Source organism: Pristiophorus japonicus, chromosome 3 (genome assembly GCF_044704955.1).
Source record: "Pristiophorus japonicus isolate sPriJap1 chromosome 3, sPriJap1.hap1, whole genome shotgun sequence".
NCBI classification, from domain to species: domain Eukaryota; kingdom Metazoa; phylum Chordata; class Chondrichthyes; family Pristiophoridae; genus Pristiophorus; species Pristiophorus japonicus.
The window spans coordinates 203,703,381-203,726,410 of record NC_091979.1 but is presented as its reverse complement, the minus strand read 5'-3'; the positions used below and the strand labels follow the sequence as shown (position 1 = coordinate 203,726,410).

At 49.2% G+C, this 23,030-nt stretch overlaps 1 protein-coding gene across 4 annotated transcripts in view; it reads right to left on the bottom strand.

Moving 5' to 3' along the window:
• Positions 1 to 23,030, bottom strand: part of LOC139260078 (fibronectin-like) — a 107,024-nt gene that overhangs the window by 28,968 nt on the left and 55,026 nt on the right. For 3 of the 4 annotated variants that reach the window (XM_070876210.1, XM_070876212.1, XM_070876211.1), the window contains exons 25-33: positions 22,070 to 22,342; positions 17,911 to 18,093; positions 16,591 to 16,680; positions 8,280 to 8,546; positions 7,182 to 7,298; positions 6,042 to 6,206; positions 3,494 to 3,649; positions 2,284 to 2,397; positions 932 to 1,201 (exon numbers count right to left, since the gene is read on the bottom strand). In XM_070876210.1, the coding sequence (XP_070732311.1) occupies positions 932 to 1,201; positions 2,284 to 2,397; positions 3,494 to 3,649; positions 6,042 to 6,206; positions 7,182 to 7,298; positions 8,280 to 8,546; positions 16,591 to 16,680; positions 17,911 to 18,093; positions 22,070 to 22,342 (1,635 nt within the window). The remainder of the gene's footprint in view (positions 1 to 931; positions 1,202 to 2,283; positions 2,398 to 3,493; positions 3,650 to 6,041; positions 6,207 to 7,181; positions 7,299 to 8,279; positions 8,547 to 16,590; positions 16,681 to 17,910; positions 18,094 to 22,069; positions 22,343 to 23,030) is intronic. The other variant, XM_070876213.1, reaches the window with a different exon arrangement.

Sequence of the window (23,030 nt, the reverse complement as noted above, 5' to 3'; positions counted from 1 at the left end):
CTTTGTGAACTGACGTTGGGCCAGTCTCAGTGAGTGGCTAAAGGGCCTGTGATTGAGTAGTGACTGGAGTTAGCCCACTGGCCTCATTCACAGAGAGAGGCTGGCGTGAGGGAGGTGAAATGGCGCGAAATGGGCCGATAGTGAATCATCCGCGCGTGTTACACCCCGCCTGGTTTTCTTTTCCCCTGACTCCAGAGACCTGGGCTAATAATCCACAGTATGGGATTTCAAATCTCAGCATGGAAGTCTGAGAATTTGGATTGCATTTCAAAAATCTGGAAAGAACTGGTATCAGTAAAAGTGACCAGGAAGCCGTCGGATTGTCGGAAACACCCAACTGTTTCACTCATGTCCCTTTAGGGAATGAAGCCTGGCACCCTTACCCTGTCTGGCCTATATGTGCCTCCAGTCCCACGCCAGACTGGTTGAGTCTGAAGTAGTCCAACAAGCCACTCAGTTACATCAAATCACTTAGTATGCTCGGCTGTCAAGCTCCTCGAGTTAGACTGTCATTCTCCAGCAAACACGCAAGCACACACACAAAGCAAGCAGCGCAGTAACAGCGCTCCAATCGGCTTTTTCCCACCGCCACTGGGTCACTGAGTCAGCCAATGAGCTGGAGGCGGGATATACAGCAGAGTCTATTTAAACAGAGCCTTTACAAACTACAGCAAACAGGACTCATGACCGAAACTACAGCAAAGTCTCCCGTCAAGGCAGGATTATTTCTCCAGTAAAATGCAGTGAGTGAAGAATAGTTATATAATGCAAATTATGTGGGTAAAGTCAATCCCAGTCACTTACAGCGGTGCGGTCTCCAGCCGTGATTGATGGGGGAATTACCCAATCATCGCCATTCTGGCTGGGACTTGTGGTGTGTCACTGCACACGGCCTTTTTGTACTTACAGAACGTCAGCTGCAGACACCTACCTGTACTCTGCGTTCCTATCAGAGGGGGGCTCTCCTGGTCATCGTACAGGGCGTACACTTGCACCGTGTACTCCGTGCCCGGTCGCAAGCCGACCAGCTCGGCGGAATCATCCTCGGATTCAGGGGTGGGCGCAAGCTCGTGGATTCCATCCTCGGGGCTGGAGTAGATCACTCTGTACGCGGTGACCTGACCCTCGGGACTCTCCCACGCCAGCCGGATGGAATGCACCTCCACGTCCGTGAACGTCAGTCCTTTCGGACGGTCGATGGCTGCCGGACGAAAAATAAAGGGAAGCAACAGAGAAAAAAAAAGGCTGTTAAGCGTCTCCTCCCAACCGGCTGCCTCCGGCCTCAGGGCGCTCGGGAATGGCTTGACATGGCACTGAATCATCGAACTGGAAGAGGACCAAACGGAACTCGATGAGAAGCGCAGGTTTGAACCGGGTCTTCTCGGTCCTTTTCAGCACAAAATAGGCAGGAACCACTTGCAAACCATTCCCATACTTTTTTTTTCATTCTGCAAAGCATTAGCATTTTACTTCAGAATAGACAAGCGAGCTACGGCAATGTGCCTTTAATGATCCAACAGCTTCGACGGGTCAGCAAGAGTAGCTGTCCGATATAGTGAGGCCACATAGAGCTCGCCATGCATTATCCAGGGTAGCTGATCAATGGAAAATAAGGGCATCAATTTTCCATTCCGCTCCGAAAGCAGAGGCTGGGTCTTGACAGAGGTAGGGGGAGCGGAGGGATGCAAGCAAACAGCGACGAAAATAAATCTGCCAAGTTACAAAACAGCTTGCGACGCAGCACTTCATTTGAACTTTGAAGCAATGGACGGGTGTGTAAGTACCTCCTTCCCAAATGTGGGGGACTGGACTACTGTGGGATAGGGTCTTACTGCTGTAACTCAGATGTCCAGTTTAGGAAAACATAGTCGGGCTGACCACACTGCCAGCGAGAAGGCCGCACTCAAAGGGAGCATGTAGCAAAGACCAGGACTACTTCTGGATGCGGCTCTTTGTTGGGAGCTCTTATGTTAACCCTTACATACAAGTCCGTCATTGCTGTTCAAATTATATGAAGGTAATGGGGGCAACGAAAGGCAAAAGAAAATGCAAGCCTGTCAAAGTGGTTTACCAAAGGCTGGGTAGGCCTCAAGCTTGTCAAAGTAGTTGGCCAAAGGCTGGGAAGGCCACAAGCCTGCCTGTGGTTTTAAATTCACCACCACACCCATGTTCTTTTTAAACCTGAGAACTAACTGACTGGCTGAACAATGTCCCGGACAATGGACAGGGAGTTCTGTCACAGTGCAAAACTGCCACTGCGCACACAGGTTATGAAATACTTACTGGTGACTGCTGTTTCGGTGAGGGGCGCACTTTCTCCGCGCTCTCCCTGGGCGTACACGCTGACCATGTACTCGACTGTTGGCAGCAGACCCTCGATAGTCAGGTGAGTTTGACCTAAATGTAGACGACACGCAAGTTGATTTTTCTGTGTTTTCCTGCCCGCCTCCCCCGCCCCCCCCCCATCCTCCAACATTCAAATACCTTGTAATTGCCGTTCCATGTATTCAATATTCTCATACACTTAGAGCTTGTACAGTGCACTTGTTTTCAGCCAGATTTCCAGATTCAAATTCCCACCACCATCTGTCCACATTGATCCCCTTCAGCAAGGAACTCGCCATATATAGGGTTGCCAGCTCTGGCTGCAGGTATTCCTGAAGGATTCATCACCTGACCGCCCCCCCCTCCCGTCCAACAGCCCCACCCGGTCAAACAGCCTCTATTCCCAACGTCAATATTTTTATAGGAAAAAAAAATGTTCAAAGAAAATGAAAACAAAAAAAAGCCCAATTTGATTTTTCTCTCAGGTTTTTGCTCGCAGCAGTGCCCGTGAGATTAATCTTATAATTCCTGGAGACACCAGGCCTCCCTAGCTCCGATTAAATGGGTGTCAACCCAGCGCAGTCAACAGGTACCCAATTTACGAATGACTGGGCTTCATCTACAGAGGCTGATCACGCCTGACCCAGGGTCTTTGAAACAGGTGGACAACCCATCCCCCAGCCGGCTACGAGATATGTATAGAACAGTTGTGCACTGGATTAGGTTCAGCGAGTGATCGGCCGGGGTTCCCCCCCCCCCACCCCCTTATGCTCCAGAAACCCCAATGGCAGCGAGCACCCTATCGACTGTCTGGTCCGATCGCCCGCCGGCATTTCGGTAGCTACAGTCCCCCAGCACCACCGAGGTGGCACCGTTATCCCACAGCTCCCCCACTCTCCCGCCTCGCATTAGGTTGTCCTCACGGTGGTAAAACAAACCACCGCCCCCCACGCACCCCCGATCCCAACTTTCTGCCCTCCTCTTCTGATGGCGTGGCTCTTACCGGGGTGCGATGGGCGTACTTTGAGGATCAATAGCCACCTTTAAATAAAATGTATCGCTGTAGTTAAGAAGTCCATGACACTACTGCAATGTCACCCGATCACCAACTGAAGTCCCAGCCCCATTATCACAAGGCCCGCCATTGAGTGTAACTCAGCTAACTGACCTGCTGGAACAGTCTGAGTTATAACTGGGCCGTGGCCGCTCTTCGGGGCGCTGGTCACCCTGTAACCGGTAACCGGGGCGATGGGGGGAGTCCAGCTGACGGTCAGGCTGTTGTCGTGCACTTCTTTCACCTCCAGCGCAGTCGGCATGTCAATCTCTGGAAAAAAGAGAGGGGAAGTGGCCCCTGGTGAAATGGACGCAGCACCAAATCTAGGGCGGTTCGCATTTTCCCTCACTGGCTGTTGGAAACGGCTCCGTCGCAGGTGCGGGGCAGTGGAGAGGTGGCAAACTTAGGGCATGGGCCCGACAGGCCACCATGCTCTGCTAGATTGTGTTCAGTGTATGGCAATTAAACCCCAGTGGGTACCTCCAGCAGTTTTCTCTTTGAGCTGGGGGTGGATGGAGATACATTGATTCATAGCACAGGCCCGACTTCCACCTCGACAAAGACTGGTGGTGACTCGACTACAGCTCCAGCAAGCTTCTGGTGGGAGTGTGACTGGAGCCCAGTAGGCCCAAGGCTTGGCTGAGCTGAGCGAACTTCACTCTGAAGCAGATGTACCTGGCAGAGGTGTACGAGAATGTGGAAAAAGATTCCGTCCCCCAGCAGTGCTGCCTCTTTGTCTTGACGAGCACAAAGTAAGTGAATGGAAGTTATACACAAGCGGCATACATGATGTGATCCTCGGAACAGGAGACCATTCAACCCGCGAGCCTGTTCCGCTATTCAGGTAGATCTTAACTCCATTTACCCATCTTGGTTCCATATTCTTTGATACACGTGCGGAACAAAAATCTATCAATATCAGTCTTCAACGTTTCAATTGACCCCAAGCATCCATAGCCTTATTAGGGGAGAGTTCCAGATTTCCACTACCTTTGTGTGAAGAAGTGCTGCCTGACATCACCCTGAACGGCCCAGCTCTAATTTAAGGTTATACCACCTTGTTCCGGACTCTCCCACCAGAGGAAATAGTTTCTCTCTACCCTATTGAATCCATCAATCATCTTAAATACCTCGATTAGATCACCCCTTAATCTTCTATACTCAAGAGAACACAAGCCAAGTTCATGCAACTTGTCTTCATAATTTAACTTTTTTAAGCCCTGTTATCATTCTTGTGAAACTCCACAGAGAATGGTGAGATATTGAGGTCAAAAACAGTGGAAAAATATTCAACTCATTTGTAGCTACGCTACTCATGTTGAGTGAGTTGTGTGTTGTACACAGTAAGCCTCCCCGTGACCTCCAGTGAGCCTCCCCGTGACCTCCATAGTAAGCCTCCCCGTGACCTCCACAATAAACCTCCCTGTGACCTCCACAGTAAGCCTCTCTGTGACCTCCACAATAAACCTCCCCGTGACCTCCACAGTAAGCCTCCCTGTGACCTCCACAGTAAGCCTCCCTGTGACCTCCACAGTAAGATACCCCGTGACCTCCACAGTAAGATACCCCGTGACCTCTACAGTAAGCCTCCCTGTGACCTCCACAGTAAGCCTCCCTGTGACCTCCACAGTAAGATACCCCGTGATCTCCACAGTAAGATACCCCGTGACCTCTACAGTAAGCCTCCGTGACCTCCACAGTAAGGCTCCCTGTGACCTCCACAGTAAGATACTCCGTGACCTCCACAGTAAGGCTCCCTGTGACCTCCACAGTAAGATACTCCGTGACCTCCACAGTAAGGCTCCCTGTGACCTCCACAGTAAGATACTCCGTGACCTCCACAGTAAGATACCCCGTGACCTCTACAGTAAGCCTCCCTGTGATCTCCACAGTAAGCCTCCCTGTGACCTCCACAGTAAGATACCCCGTGACCTCTACAGTAAGCCTCCCTGTGACCTCCACAGTAAGCCTCCCTGTGACCTCCACAGAAAGATCTGGTGCCGTCTCTTTGCAGGCTGAAATACCGATTTTGTGCTGTAGGCCCACGATTACTAGCAGCTGGTCTCTCCAGATTCATCTGACAGAGAAGCCTTGTCAGTCAGTCTGGCCAAAACCGAAACCTTGGAACCAGTCCCAGGGCACAGTGTGGCGTCACTGCGTGTAACTAGTGACCAAATGCTGGGTCAACTTGTTAATGTTAACCAGGTACACTGCCTACTGGGGCAACACTGCCCTTCCAGCTCACAGACTGGAATGACAAAATCAGGAACCAGAGGACACAGATTTAAGATAATTGGCAAAAGAGCTGGGGGTGGGGGGGCGGGGCGGAGGAGGAGATGGAAAGAATATTGTTTACACAGCGAGTTGTTTTGATCTGGAATGCACTACCTGACCGGTTGGTGGAAGCAGATTCAATACTAACTTTCAAAAGGGAACTGGATATATACTTGAAGGGAAAATCAGCAGGGAAAGAGCAGGAGAGTGGGACTAATTGGGTAGTTCTTTCAAAGAGCCGACATAGGCACGATGGGCTGACTGACCTCATTCGATGAGTCCATGACAGAGTTCAACATTTCAAACACAATATGACACATTGGGCAAGCAGTTACCAGATCGCGCTCCTCGACCTACACCCCTCCCCTCCCCTCCCCTGCTCCCTTACCTGTCCTCTCAGAACCAACAACAGGTTTGCTGGTTGCCGGGCTATCACCCCGGCCAGTGACAGCGTACACGGTTACGGTGTAGTCGGTGCCGGGGCGCAGGCCGGGTATGGTGGCGGTAGACTCTGCCCCCGGCACGGTGATCTCCGTCACTGGGCTGCGGCTTCCTGTGAGAAAATGGGGGATTGGAAAAAAAAAGGATGTGGTAGGCAGAGTATTTAAATCACAACGTACAAGGAGCTACGTGGTGGGATACGCAGCTGTACAAGACATTTACTCATTTCACGTGTTTGCCTTAAGTAAACACTAGGGCCTAGAAACTCCCTGGTGCTGCGTCCGTTTCACAGGCGTCACTGCAGGCGCCTTCTGACGCGCCGCCTGCCATTCTGATGAAGGCTGCTCAGTAGGCCTCCAGGGCATATGCTTGAAACTGCACCTGCTGGGCCCGAAGCCTGTTTCGGGCATGCTTTTGCCAGATTGCTCTGCCAATGAGCACGGCCAGCACCGTTTCAGCTGCTCAGCAGCCTCAAAGGGACTGCCATCTCCCAGTTGAAAGTTTATTACTTGCTCCACACTCTGCCGACCACCGCTTGCTTACCCCACCACCCCACCTATGGTCACCTCCACAACGCCCCCCTCCCACCCCTCCCCGATCACCTCTTCCCCCCCCCCTCACCCCCACCCCTCGATCACCTCCACCCCCTCTGCCACTCCCTCGATCTTCCTGCGACCTTCAACAATCTGCCCTGGGCCTGCCCCAGGTCTCAGTGGGCGCAGGAGCTGCACCAGCCTTGCGCCGAGGTTTCTCTTTTAGCCTTTACAGTGTATGAGTTCCTAATTTTGGTGCTCCTTTTTCCGCCAGCAGCTACCATAATTTTAGCCCTGGTATCATTTTGGTGAATCGGTGCTGCACCCCCTCCAAGGACAGTATATCCTTCCTGTGGTGCGGTAGGGTAGCCACAACTGACGGTAGTACTCGAAATGAGCTTTCTACAGCTGTGACAAAGAAGGCACCGGGCGTACACCTAATCTGATCCCACTGCAGTCGCTGGGATTCTATGTCGACAGCTCGGGGAAGGTGTTTTCCCCCGGCATTGTGAACAAAGAACCATTTCAAGGGAGGAAGCTGGGACGGGACCTACCTGACTCTCCGAATGCAATGCGGTAGTATTTAACAGTCACAGGTGGCGGGTTCCAGCTGATGGTCAGGCTCTTGGGAGTGGACCGGGTGAACTCCAGATCGGTCGGGGAATCAGAGACTGGAGGGGAGGTAACAGAGTGCAAACATTCAACGGAGTTAACGCGACAGCCAAAGCCAGACAGACATTTTCAAACATTCAAAAATATTAAGACTAGTTGGTCCTTCGAGCCTGCCCCACACTGCACCCCCCCGCCCCAGCCATACAATCTCCTGGGAGAGGCAAAAAAAGTGAAACATCCAAGGCCGGTAAGGGAGAAAATGCTCTGGAAAATCCCTCTCCAACACCCCCCTCAGGCAATGGAAACACAGGAGATCAGTCACCAAGTGTTATCTGTACAGACACTTTTCCAACCACTTCCAACACAATGGATGCATCTTTCAAATATATAAAATTAGCCCAGCTCCCGTGGTGTTGCTCGCCGTGATTGTAAAGTGTGACAGGAAGTAAGCGTGACCCTTACAGGAAATGCATACCGCGCACAAGTCTTCAATATCATATCATAGAGACAAAACAGTACAGTTGTGGTATATTGTCGGTTTTTCTTTCTGTGCCGGTTTCACCCCATTGCTCCTCTGTGAGAGGCATCAATGGCTCCCGGTTGTAACATGGCCCAGCTCCTTGCCCAAGTGGACATTGGGCTAGCTATTCAACCACAGGAGGCCTCACACCACCCCGTCCAAACCTCGCCTCCACCCAGCATTTTCCAGCGCAGATTGGTTTGGTTTTTTTTTTAATGCCAAAACATTGCGGCAAGTTCCAGCGCCCCCTGCCCCCCACTGCCATGTCTGGCCAACTTCAAGCTCACCCAAAGCGCAGACCAAAGACTGGAAGCCGCTCTATGAGGCATGGCTGACACGTTGCCCTTTTATATAGCTGGGCCCAACCCACAGAACTGCAGTCACCTCACTGTCAATAATACCCAGAGGCCATGGTGAATTCTAACAAACCAATGACAGCCACATAACATACAGTCGGAATCGAACATTCGTCAGCTTTGGCCCCCCTGATGGTGGTTGGGATCAGGATCCCATCACTTACTTGTAGACTGCTGTCCGACCAGGGGAAGGCTTTCCTGCCTGCCGCTGAATGCGTAGATGCTGATGACATACTCTGAGCCGGGGGCCAGGTTGGTCAGTAGCAGGGATGTGCGGAAGCCTGGTACCCGCTCATCCTTTGGTCTGGCCCCACCCTCGAGGTGGTACCGCACCCTGAATCCAGTGACTGGGGCCTGGGGCGGCATCCAGTGCACGGTAAAAGAGGTGGTCGTTATATCGGAGAAGTCGATACCGGTTGGCGAGTCGATGCCTGGGACAAACAAATAAAGGGCACGTGTCAATTAGAGAGAAAGAACTATCACATCTTCTGCCGCCTCAAGACCTCCCAAATCACTTTACAACCAATGATGTACTTCTGACGTGTAGTCACTGTTGCAATGTAGGAAATGTGGCAGCCAATGTGTGCACAGCAAGATCCCACACGCATTAATGAGATAATGACCAGATTAATCTGTTTTTAGTGATGTCGGTTGAGAGATAAATATTGGTCATGACACCAGGGAGAACTCCCCTGCTCTTCTTCGAAATAGTGCCACGGGATCTTTCACATCCGCCTGAGAAGGCAGACAAGGTCTCAGTTTAACATCTCATCCGAGAGATGGCATCTCTGACAGTACAGCACTCCCTCAGTACTGCACTGGAGTGTCAGCCTTGATTTTGTGTTCTAGTCTCTGGAGTGGGACTTGAACCCACAACCTTCATGACTCAAAGGCGAGAGTGCTACCCATTGAGCCATGGCTGACAGAAAAAATCATCCCCATTTAAGAGTTAAAATAAATAAGAACAATTTCAATTCTGTGTCATTCAAGGGTTAGCTCAGTTAAAAATGAATACCTCAACCTGTGTCAGCTGAGAGTAAAAACAACTGTTACCTTATTACAGGGGGGGTTTGCAGTAGGTGAGGGAAGCAGACAGGACATTCAGGGCGAGTTCTCAGTGGGTAGCTACCAGCAGGGATCCTTCCCTCTAATGCTTAAATCAGGAAATCCCTCAGCTGCATCACTCGTGATTTTAAAGCACGCAGGTAGCACGGGGGTGGGGGTGAAGAGACGGGTTTGTGGCTGGCTTGTCTATGATTTCCTTACTGCCGCAGCTTGAGGGCGAAGTAGCCACCCTGCCCACAGTGCCCATCTGTAAGCTGGGCCTCTGTTGGCACAGGCGCGATATAATGCCACACATGCAGACAGGGAAGTCAGGTAGAGTTCTCAGTGGGTGGCCTATACAGTATGATAGGAGTTCAGGGAGGTATGTGCGTCCAATTGAACTGAAAATGACCCTTGTTCGTTAAGGGCACTAAGGCTTACAAAACCAAGGCAGGTGGATGGGAATTAAGATAGAGGTCCGCCATGATCCTACTGAATGGTGAACAGGTTGCACTTGCTCATACAGCGACAGGTTTTACACCCTGTCACACTTGGATTTGGTACCTGGCGAGGGGTTGGAGCTGTATAGCGCTGGGAAGGCGTACTGGTGGAATTGTGTCTTTCACTGCTGTAAGCTACTTGCTGATGCATCACAGAGTATCACACAAGAAGTGTATCATACAACATTACATCACAATGGGCTCGGTGCAATCACTGTAGTAGCGCCTGGTTAACAATGCATTAAAGGTGCCGCAGCTTGTGTGGACCATAAAGACCAGCATAGACCATAGAATCATAGAAATTTACAGCACGGAAGGAGGCCATTCGACCCATCATGTCCATGCTGGCCAACACAGAGCTATCCAGCCTATTCTCACTTTCCAGCTCTTGGTCCGTCCGTAGCCCTGTAGGTTACAGCACTTCAAGTGCACATCCAAGTACTTTTTAAATGTGGGGAGGGTTTCTGCCTCTACCACCCTTTCAGACAGTGAGTTCCAGACCCCCACAACCCTCCGCATGAAAAATATTCTCAACTCCCCTCCAATCCTTCCACTCAGAATAATCTGTTTCTGTGCTGCAAATTGTAAATAATTTTATGTAACACTCAATAGCTGGCTACAAAACAGGAAACCTAGAGCAGGGTTTAAAGTTAGTAACTCAGATTGGCAAATGGTGGAAAGTGGTATTCCACAGGAATCGATACTGGGACCACTGTTGTTCACCATTTACAGAACCTATTTAGACTCGGTAATCAGAAGTACAATTTCAAAATTTGCAGATGGCACCAAATTGGGTGTGGGGGTAGCTGGTGTGGTTAATACAGAGGAGAATTGCCACAAAACACAGGAAGACATAAATAAACTTGCATAATGGATGTGCAATTGGCAAATGAACTTCAGTACAGACAAATGTGGTATAGTCGGAAGAATAAGGAGGCCACATACTTTTTGGTAAATAAGTGTTTAAATGGGGTAGAGGAACAGAAGGATCTGGGGTTCAGATACACAAATCACTAACAGTAGCGTCGCAGGTTAATAAGGCCATAAAACAGCAAACCAAGCCATGGGGTTCATTTCTAGAAGGATAGAATTGAAAAGCAGGGAAGTTATGTTAACATTTTATAGAACCTTGGATAGATCACACTTGGGAGTACTGTGAGTCTCCAAATTACAAAAAAGGATATAGGTGCAAAAAAGATTTACTAGAATAGTACCATAACTGAGAGGTTATAACCATCAGGAAAGGTTGAACAGGTAGGGGCTTTTTTCTCTAAAAAGAGAAGACTGAGGGGTGACCCGATCAAGGTCTTTAAGATTATGGCAGGGCTTGATAGGGTAGACATAGAGATGATGTTTCCACTTGTGGGGAGATCAGAACTAGTGATCATAAATATAAGACAGTCACTAATAAATCCAATAGGGAATTCAGGAGAAACCTTTTTACCCAGAGAGTGGCGAGAATGTGGAATCACTACCACAGTTGAGGCTAATAGCAGAGTTGCATTTAAGGGGAAGCTAGAGAAACACATGAGGGAGGAAGGAATAGAAGGATATGCCGATAGGGTGAGATGGAGTAGGAGCATAAAACTGATTGAATCTGTTAGATCGAATAGCCTGTGTCAGTGCAATAAATACTATGTAATACCTATACTACTTGAAGGAATATTCTGCATAAACATCGTTACATTATCTTAGAGTAGTTAGAAAATAACTGAGAATCAATGGGGACAATTGTCACACTGGTGCAACACCCGTCTGCGCAGTGAGGGAGTGGAATATTAGCTGACAACGCAGGCTGGGTGAGGATCCCTGCTCTCCTGCTCAGGGACAAGTTACTTGGCGGGAACTGCAAGCAAATTTGGAGCTGCTTTCTCTTCAGCTCAGACTCTGGGATGGCTCCATTTGGAATAGTCTACTTGTTCCTTGGCGAGATACACTGGATTAAATGCTCGTGTCTCTCAGTATCCTCACTTAAAGGAAATCAAGTGTGCTTTGTGGGCGAGTGAAGCAGTCGTAATGACACTGTAAATGTAGCTGACGATTTTATTGAAAATAAAAAGATCTAGGGGCGGTAGCGTTTCAGGCGTGGGAAAGTGCTAGGCGGAAGCTCCTTTGGTGGCCGCCACTGGGTCACCAGGGACATGCTCGACCAGGCCAACGGCCCGGCACCTTAAAGGGAGTGCCGGGCTGCACGATGGCGGCCCGGTCGAGGTGAGGGCCGCCATTGTCGGGCTGACCGAAGAATCGGCCGACAAAATAAAATGGGGGCCCCGAGACGCACACGGCCTCCCCTTTAAGGGGCGCCCCGGGCGGATGTCAGCGCCCCATGAAGTAATTTCCCCCGTAGAGCGCAAAGGGGTCAGCGGGCACGGCGATGATGTCATTGCCTGTTACACGCCGGCCCGGGGCACTAATCGTGGGGCGTGAAGCTACCGTCAAATTGTCCCCAAAATCTCTGGGGCAGTTTCGCCTGAGGTGCTACCACCGGCTGCCCCCGGGCAGAAAGACCCTTGTGCCCCGTTCACGCCTCTATATCCTTTTATAATATGGAGACTAGGACCATGCACAGGACCCCAAGGGGCTGAAATTACCTCTTTTTTGCACCCCCTTGGAGTAATGTGCATAGTTCTAGTCTCCTTATTATAAAAAGGATATAGAGGCATTGGAGAAGGTGAAAAAATGGTTAGAGTGGTTAGAATGTGGAACTCACGACCACAGGGAGTAATTGAGGTGAATGGCATAAATGCATGAAAAGAAGCGAGATAAACAGATGAGGGAGAAAGAAATATGCTGATAGGGTGAGATGAAGAGGAGGTTCATGTGCAGCATAAACTGTTTCTGGGCTGTAGACTATGTAATACTTTTCTGTTGTTTGCTTTAACAAAAGGCAACCTGTTGTATATATCCATCGATCTCTTTGCAGCTTTGTCACAAGGTACATACAGGTGCTAGAGCGCACACTAGGAATGATACATGGTGCCGTAGGCCACGGCCCCAGGCTGAACTTTGAGTGCTATCTTTCGAATGAGAGGTCAGCACAGCGGACTGTGAGTGGAAGTACAGGTCTGGGGCACAGAAGTAGAGGGAACATAGGAACAGGAGTAAGCCATTCAGCCTCTCGAGCCTGTTCTGCCAATCAATCAATTAGATCATAGAGTACTGTGTCCAATTCTGAGCATCGCACTTTAGGAAGGATATTAAAGAGGGTGCAGAAAAGATTTACGAGAATCTTGGAAAGAGGTGACATGATAGGTCCAAGTCAGCATGGATTTGTGAAAGGGAAATCATGCTTGACAAATCTTCTGGAATTTTGTGAGAATATTTCCAGTAAAGTGGACAAGGGAGAACCAGTTGATGTGGTATATTTGGACTTTCAGAAGGCTTTCGACAAGGTCCCACACAAGAGATTAATGTGCAAAGTTAAAGCACATGGGATTGGGGGTAGTGTGCTGACATGGATTGAGAACTGGTTGTCAGACAGGAAGCAAAGAGTAGGAGTAAATGGGGACTTTTCAGAATGGCAGGCAGTGACTAGTGGGGTACCGCAAGGTTCTGTGCTGGGGCCCCAGCTGTTTACACTGTACATTAATGATTTAGACGAGGGGATTAAATGTAGTATCTCCAAATTTGCGGATGACACTAAGTTGGGTGGCAGTGTGAGCTGCGAGGAGGATGCTATGAGGCTGCAGAGCGACTTGGATAGGTTAGGTGAGTGGGCAAATGCATGGCAGATGAAGTATAATGTGGATAAATGTGAGGTTATCCACTTTGGTGGTAAAAACAGAGAGACAGACTATTATCTGAATGGTGACAGATTAGGAAAAGGGGAGGTGCAACGAGACCTGGGTGTCATGGTACATCAGTCATTGAAGGTTGGCATGCAGGTACAGCAGGCGGTTAAGAAAGAAAATGGCATGTTGGCCTTCATAGCGAGGGGATTTGAGTACAGGGGCAGGGAGGTGTTGCTACAGTTGTACAGGGCCTTGGTGAGGCCACACCTGGAGTATTGTGTACAGTTTTGGTCTCCTAACCTGAGGAAGGACATTCTTGCTATTGAGGGAGTGCAGCGAAGGTTCACCAGACTGATTCCCGGGATGGCGGGACTGACCTAGCAAGAAAGACTGGATCAACTGAGCTTGTATTCACTGGAGTTCAGAAGAATGAGAGGGGACCTCATAGAAACGTTTAAAATTCTGACTGGGTTAGACAGGTTAGATGCAGGAAGAATGTTCCCAATGTTGGGGAAGTCCAGAACCAGGGACACAGTCTAAGGATAAGGGGTAAGCCATTTAGGACCGAGATGAGGAGAAACTTCTTCACCCAGAGAGTGGTGAACCTGTGGAATTCTCTACCACAGAAAGTTGTTGAGGCCAATTCACTAAATATATTCAAAAAGGAGTTAGATGTAGTCCTTACTACTAGGGGGATCAAGGGATATGGCGAGAAAGCAGGAATGGGGTACTGAAGTTGCATGTTCAGCCATGAACTCATTGAATGGCGGTGCAGGCTAGAAGGGCCAAATGGCCTACTCCTGCACCTATTTTCTATGTTTCTATGTTCTCCTTAGAACAGAGAAGGTTGAGAGGAGATTTGATAGATCAAAATCATGGGGGGCCTGGACAAAGTAGACAGAGAGAAACTGTTCCAATTGGACAAAGGGTCGAGAATCAGAGGACACAGATTTAAGGTGATTGGTATGAGGAAATTTTGTTTTACACAGAGACTGGTTAGGACCTGCAATGCATGGCCTGACAGGGTGATGGAGGCAGATTCAATTGTGTCTTTCAAAAGGGAGCTGAATAATTAGTTGAAGGAAAAAGATTTGTGTGCGGGGGAAAGGCGGGGAAGTAGGACTAGCTGAAGTGCTTTTGCAGAGCACCGGCATGGGCTCGACCGGCCGAGTGGCCTGTTCTGTGCTGTAACCATTCTATGATTCTCTGATCTGAATCGTAACTCCATTTATCCACCACTAATGAAATTCTATCAATCTCAGTTTTGATATTTTCAATTGGCCCCCAGCCTCAACAGCTTTTTGGGGGAAGAGAGATCCCATTTTCCACTGCTCATTGTGTGAAGAAATGCTTCGTGACATCAATCCTAAACACCCTAGGGCCGAAATTGCCCCTTCCGATAAGGCCTCTGGCCACAGGACGGTGCCAAATGACCGTTGAGTTTCCGCAGAGGGGCAGCCATTTTGGAAATTGTCCTCGTTTACTTTTGGAGCGGTGTAGGGGACCGCTCTGCCCGCTTTCCCACCGTGGCATGCATACGCCGACCCCCTTACCGACAGGCGGGGACCCCTTCATGAAATTGCCCCTCTGGAAATTGTCCCTATCCCGGTATTGCCCGCCGCCGCTCAATGCCCCCGACAACGCTCTGTGCATGACGGCCCAACTGCCCTTAAAGGGGAAGGCACACTGCCGCGGCCACCATGTTATTTTTTTTTTGTTGGCTAACTGCCAGGTCGGGCCGACAATTATGGCCATGGGTTTGGCCGGGCTGCCAACAGGCAGCCTGGCACCCGCTCTTGGGTGCCAGGCCACTGGCCCGGCTGAAACTCTCCCTGGTGGCCCAGTGTTTGCCACTAAAGTGGCTGTAGAGTTTGCAGCGGCCCTCCCCTTTAACTCAAGGGGAGAGATATTGTGACACGCCAATGCAATGACTTCATCAGCGCGGCATTGATGACTGGCAGCGTCGGCCACTCTGCCCTGTCCCCACTTCTGCCCCGCCTTTGATGGCCACTCTGCCCCATCTCCATGATGATGCCACTTCCGACCTGCTCCAAAAAAATCCCTAAAGTGCTGAATTTTGATGGTTCGGCTGCCCTATGCATTGGGAGGAAGGCCACACATTTGCTGCATGGGATATGGTGTGATTGGGCCCTGCAGGAATCGCTCCATTAGGAGACCTGCAGGAATCGCTCCATTAGGAGAGACGGAGTCTGCGAAGGTTTGGCCCCCACCAGACGGGTGCCAGGTTCAGAGTCCGGCCCTGCTGCATGCGCCTGGCTGTGCAGGTTAGGGAGTGCGTGAAATCCTAACTTTAGCGTCATCAATTAATTAAATATTAGACGGATTAATACTTTGGCCCACTGTTCATTTGGTCCAACTCTGGGGGTATGGTCTCATCGTGATTATGTTACTGGACTAGTAAGCCAGAGGCCTGGACTAATGATCAGGTGACATGAGTTCAAATCCCACCACAGCAGCTGGGGAATTTAAATTCAGTTAATTTAAAAAATCTGGAATAAAAAGCTAGTATCAGTAATGGTGACAACGAAACTGCCGGGTTGTTAAAAACCCAAATGGTTTTCTGATGACCTTTAGGGAAGGAAATCTACCGCCCTTACCTGGTCTGGCCTGTATATGACTCCTGTCCCACAGCAATGTGATTGTCTCTTAACTGCCCTCTAAAATGGCCTAGCAAGCCACTCAGTTGTATCAAACTATAATAAGACCTTCACCACGCAGACTGCAGCGGCTCAAGAAGGTAGCTCACCACCACCTTCTCAAGGGCAATAAATGCTGGTCTTGCCAGTGACACCCACGTCCAATGAATTAAAACAACCTTTTAGAAGCACGGAAGGTTCCACCATACACTCTAGCTGCCGTTAACAGGACCCAAATACGCGTGAATTCACAAGGCCTCCTCCTGTTTGGAGGTGCGCCTCATCCGAATGCTGGTTAAAACGGGAAAGGGCCCTTAAGCCCCAAGCGGAAAAGGGGGGCGGGGGGGAAGAGCATCCTGCTTGCTTTGTAATTGGGAATCAGGCATTTGGGGTTAGTCTTGCCCCAACCCCCACCTCCCCGGATGAATCCAAGAATATGACGGCAAGGTGCTGTAGAAACACAGCCTCCGTTAGCATGAACTCCCGTCACACACCGAGGACTGTGTGCCTCCGGCTCTGCTAAAGCCACAAGTTGCCGGTTACCTGTTCGTTGGGTTCCACTCAATGGAGCACTCTCCCTCTCATCGATCACGCAGTAGACCTGAACCAGGTATTCAGTACCAGGCTGGAGCCCTGAGGGACAGTCAATGCCTTTAGATTAGATCAAAATGTAGGCCACGACCCACCCAAACAAAGAAAACAGCCGAAGTAGTTCTGTTCTATATAAATCGGGAAACAGCTCTCTCGGTGTCCTTGGGGAGAGAGGGAATGCTGACCGCTGACTGAGTGAGATCCGGTCTCCTCATCGCCCAAAGGCCACAGCACCGTTCCATGGCATACCATCCCCACCTCACCCAAGTGTCCTTTCCGTATGCGGTGTAGAAAGGGTTGGCCGACTATTTGACCACAGTAGGCAGTCCAATCTCATTTTCACCCCAAATCCACTCATGTGAACGGTTCGACCAGGGTCAATTATTTCTCCCCCCCCCCTCCTCCAGCTTAAGGAGTGCTGAGGCCAACTGTGGTGGCCATGGGCCGAGATCAGAATGTGGTTGGAACAATCCCCCAAACACTAAAGATTAGTGTCTTACTCATGGAGTAGCGGAAGCACACGTGGAACAGAATCCCAGCAAAGGGAGCTGATGCCATGCTAAGGAAATGCTTCATCGGGCAGCCGGAGTGGGAAGTTAAAGCGATGGCCTGAGATGACGCACTGCTCCAGTGGGCATGGTGCGTCCCAGTCGGTGCCTCTGGGCCTGGCTGGAGGGGCAGGCCTGTGGCATCAGGTGAATACGGAGATCTCGGGATGGTGAGCTTCCCTCAGGAGATTCATGGATTGGGTAGAGTCCATGGTAAGGCCAGTGGTAGGAATGAGACTGATGGGCTGAACGGCCTTTTCGCATTTGGTTGTTTATCCTGGAAATGACTGGAGAGCTTTGATGATCCTGGTCGGGGTAACGTGCTGGTTGTCAGGAGGCGAGATCATTGTCACACTGTGAGCTCCTGAACTCACTACAATACCTAGCACGAAGGACAGGTCACATCGACCTGTGTCACAGTGCTAGGCATTGCCTCAATGTCCATTGAAGAATAACATGGACAAACGTCTAAGCTCAACAATACACAAATACACACATATATATAACACACTAACACACGCACAAAAATAGATGCACAAGCACGCAATTACACACTTGCTCGAACACGCACAAATGTGCACATTCATGCAAGCACACACATGTGCGCATGCACACAAGCATGCCTACATCCATACATACATCCAAGCACACACACGCAGACGCACACTGACATGCACACATGCAGGTTTCCAGAACCTGCCTGCACATTACTCTCCGCCCTTACCTGTCAGTACGACCATGCTGTTGGAAGGTGCGATGGTGAGGTCGGTGCTCCCCTTCTCGTCTCCCACTGGGCTGTAGCGCACGAGGAAGTTGCTGAGGTCGATGGAATCGGGCGGCGACCAGCTGACCCTCATGGTGTCTGCGCCCACGTGGGTGAAGCGCAGGTTGGTGGGAGATGGGACCGCTAGGAGGAAAGAGAAAGGCACCCCGCGTCACTGACAGACCTTGGTGTGGGCCAATGGGTGGAGCCACATAGACACGTGCCCCATGCATCTGAAGTCAGACCGTCGGGTTTGCATGCACACACACACACACACACACACACACTTCCAAATACCGGACACCGGGCAGGTTTAACCTTGGTTGGGGAAGGTCAGTGACATCCAGGCCTCAGGTCTCAAGATGGGGGTGCCGAATGTTACATTGCTAAATATTCCCCACGAAGCCATATCTTCACAGAAAGGATTTGGAAATCACAGCCAATATTCTCAGCCACTGTGCGTTCCCCAGTTCAAGCACCCACTCCCATTTCCCAGTCCCATTAAGTGGGTTCCCCGTTAGGAAATTTATGCACAGCAAGCTCCCACAAGCAACAATGACCAGATAATCTTTTTTTTTTAATGTTTTTTTGATGTTGGTTGAGGGATAAATAATAAGGACACTGGGGAGGACTCCTCTATTCTTCTTTGAATAGTGTCGTGGGATCTTTTCCGTCCACTTGAAAGGGCAGATGAATGGCCACGGTATTGATAGACTGGGAAAATAGATTAAAAAGTGTGGGACGGTTGATGAGCAGTGGCAGACATTTCAGGAGATATTTCATAACTCTCAACAAAAATATATACCAATGAGAAGGAAAGAATGTAAGAGAAGGGAAATAAGGGATGGCATCAAATTGAAAACAAGGGCATAGAAAGTGGCCGAGACTAGTGGGAGACCAGACGACTGGGAAACTTGTAAAAGCCAGCAAAGAACGACTAAAAAAAAATAAGAGGGGGAAGATAGATTATGAAAGCAAACTAGCAAGAAATATAAAAAGATAGTAAGAGTTTCTACAAGTACATAAACAGGAAAAGAGTGGCTAAAGTAAATGTTGGGCCCCTAGAGGATGAGACTGTGGAATTAATAATGAGGAACAGGGAAATGGCGGAGACTTTGAACAAATATTTTGTATCGGTTTTTCACGGCAGAAGACTCCAAAAACATCCCAATAGTGGATAATCAAAGGGCTATAGGGAGAGAGGAACTCAATACAATTACTATCACTAAAAAAGTAGTACCCTTGGTAAAATAATGGGACTAAAGGCAGACAAGTCCCCTGGACCTGATGGCTTGCATCCTAGGGTATTAAAAGAAGTGGCTGCAGAGATAGTGGATGCATTGGTTGTAATCTACCAAAGTTTCATGGATTCTGGGAAGGTCCCAGCGGATTGGAAAACCGCAAACACAACGCCCCTAATTAAAAAAGGAGGCGGACAGAAAGCAGGAAACTATAGACCAGTTAGCCTAACATCTGTCGTTGGGAAAATGCTGGAGTCCATTATTAAGGAAGCAGCAGCAGGACATTTGGAAAGGCATCATTCAATCAATAAAATGGTTTTATGAAAGGGAAATCATGTTTGACAAATTTGCTGGAGTTCTTTGAGGATGTAACAAGCAGGATGGATAAGGGGGGACCAGTGGATGTGGTGTATTTGGATTTCCAGAAGGCATTCGATAAGGTGCCACATAAAAGGTTAGAAATGGATAGAGGATCGGCTAACTAATAGAAAACAGAGAGATGGGATAAATGGGTCATTTTCCGGTTGGCAAACAGTAACTAGTGGGGTGCGGCAGGGATTGGTGCTGGGGCCTCAACTATTTACAATCTATATTAATGACTTGGGTGAAGGGACTGAGTGTAATGTAGCCAAGTTTGCTGATGATACAAAGATGGGTGGGAAAGCAAATTGTAAGGAGGACACAAAAAAATCTGCAAAGGGATATAGACAGGCTAAATGAGTGGGCAAAAATTTGGCAGATGGAATATAATGTGGGAAAATGTGAGGTTATCCACTTTGGAAGAAAGAACAAAAGGGAAGGTCTGTGATAGGTTGGAAGACAGGAGAGATTCGAGAAACAAAAGGGATGATGGCACAAATTCAAATGATAATGCCACGAGTTAGAAAAACATTAATCAAGATAGGGTGCGAATGGCGGGATAATGACCAGCTGCCATTTGAGACAAGGAGAAAAAAAGAAACAAGCTCTGGGGGGTGGGGAGGGGGCAGCGGCTAGGCTCTAAAATTGTTGAACTTGATGTTGAGTCCAGAAGGCTGTAAAATGCCTAAACGAAAGATGAGGTGCTGTTCCTCGAGCTTCCGTTGAGCTTCGTTGGAACAGTGTAGGAGACAGAGGATGGAGAGGTCAGAGTGGGAATGCAGTGGAGAATTAAAGTGACAGGCGACCAGAAGCTCAGGGTCACACTTGCAGATTGGAGGAGGTGCTCCACAAAGCGGTCACCCAATCTATGCTTGGTTTCCCCAATGTAGAGGAGACCACATCGTGAGCAGTGAATACAATATACTAAATTGAAAGAAATACAAGTAAATCGCTGTTTCACCTGGAAGGAGTATTTGGGGCCCTGGATAGTGGGAAGGGAGGAGATAAAAGGGCAGGTGTTGCGTCTCTTGTGCTTGCTCGGAAAGGTGCCGTGGGAAGGGGAGGGGGTGCTAGGAGTGACCGGAATGGACCAGGTGTCACGGAGGGGGCGGTCCCTTCGGAATGCTGAGAGGACTTAACTGCGGAATGGACCAGGGTGTCGCGGAAGGGAATGTTGGCCTTTATTGGAAGGGGGATGGGGTGTAAAAGCAGAGAAGTCCTGCTACAACTGTACAGGGTATTGGTGAGGCCACACCTGGAGTACTGCGTGCAGTTTTGGTCTCCGTATTTAAGAAGGGATATACTTGCATTGGAGGCTGTTCAGAGAAGGTTCACTAGGTTGATTCCGGAGATGAAGGGATTGACTTATGAAGATAGGTTGAGTAGGTTGGGCCTATACTCATTGGAGTTCAGAAGAATGAAAGGTGATCTTATTGAAACTTGTAAGATAATGAGTGGGCTTGGCAAGGTGACTGCAGAGAGGCTATTTCCACTCATAGGGGAAACTAAAACTAGGGGGAATAGTCTCAGAATAAGGGGCCGCCCATTTAAAATGAGATGAGGAGGAATTTCTTCTCTCAGAGGGTTGTAAATCTATGGAATTCTCTGCCCCAGAGAGTTGTGGACATCATTGAATATATTTAAGATGGGGATAGACAGATTTGTGAGCGATAAGGGAATAAAGGGTTATGGGGAGTGGCAGGGAATTGGAGTTGTTCATGATCTGATCAGCCAAATGACCTACTCCTGCTCATATTTCTTATATCTCATCTGAAAGATACACCTCTGCTAGTCCAGCACTTGATTTATGTGCTCATGTCTCTAGAGTGGGACTTGAACCCACAACCTTCTGACCCAGAGACAAGAGTGCTACCCACTAAGCCATGGCTGACACCTAGGGAATCACCTGGGGTGGGGACCTTTAAGCTTGTGTTTCGATTGGATTGATCCAGAGATTACATTTTTAACCCCTTTCGATTAAAAGCGAACAGAGGAACAGGAGGCCATTCAGCCCCTCGAGCCCCTGTTCCACTATTCAATTAGATCATGATTGATCTGTATCTTAACTCCATTTACCTGCCTTGGTTCCATATCCTTTAATACCCTTGCCTGATAAAAATCTATCAATCTCAGTTTCGAAATTTTCACTGAGCCCCCAGCCGCAACAGCTTTTTTGGGGAGGTAGTTTCAGATTTCCACTACCCTTTGTGTGAAGAAGTGCCTCCCGACGTTACCCCTGAACGGCCCAGCTCTAATTTGAAGGTGATTCCCCCTTGTTCTGGGCTGCCATCATGGACGCAACTCCCAGCATGCATTACCCGTTGACATCAATCACAGGCACAAACAGATCTCATGCACACCGGGGGAATGAGAGAAAGCACCCCAGCGCTACACACATTCAGTTGGCCAGAGCTCGCGGAGAGTAGAGGACACAGGCCACCCACTTCCGCAAATGCATGTAGCGCTGGGTGGGGGGAGGTATCAGAGCAGGGACAAAAAAACGAGCTGAAAGAATTCACCGGTTTGCTGTTTTCGAGTGGTCGCGACACTCTCGCCACCCTCTATCAGGGTGATAACACTGATGTCGTAATCTATCCCGGGCTCCAGGCCTTGTACGGTATAGTATCCTGTCGACGAGCTCACAAAGTCTTCGAAAATGGGAACGGACTCCCCCGCCGCTATGACAGTGATGCGGTAGCCAGTAATGGCCGAATAGTTAAGCGGCGTCCATCTCAGGCCGATGGTCGTGTCGCTTACATCAACGAAGGTGAGGTCAGTGAGTTGGGGGATTTCTGGTCAGTTAAATGGCAACAAGGAAGCGTTAAAAGGTGCAAAAAAAACTAAAAATGGAACAGCACGATTTTGTTTTTAAAAGATGATTCAACTGCAAAAGTCGCAAGCATTCAAAAGGTGATATGCAATGGGATCCCCTCCTAATTATTATGCATGTGGAATACAAGCTCTCATTATGACGCATGCTATCTAACACAGTGTGAGGTTTTCATTATTGATTCTTAGAGATGTTAGTTTTCATGTCAATAAATTTAGAATGTTTCCACTTCCCCTGTAGGCCTCACTGTGGGATGTGCCTCCAACCAGTGCCGGATGCCTTGCCCAAAGAGGCCATTCTTTGCACAGCAGGTGTTGAGAAACCATTTTGTTCCTCCCATCTAGACCCCCTCCACCCCCACCTCAAGCCAGTGCAGTGTCCGAGCATGCCTGCATTTTCCAGCAAGCATGTCCAGGCAGCTGGCGAGGAGCGGGAAATCCTGGCCGATTGCCTCTCGTTCTCCCCGTGGGCTGCTGGGCATTAACTCCAGTGCTCTGTGACATCCGAGGTCACCTGACTCAGCTCAGGCCCCGAAATCCAAGTCCAGAACCTTTACCGACCTCAGTTAACATGCTTTTCCAGCTCCCGCTGGCCTCTAAACATAAATGCCCCATTTGATACAAATTTAGAACCTTTATCATATCACCTTT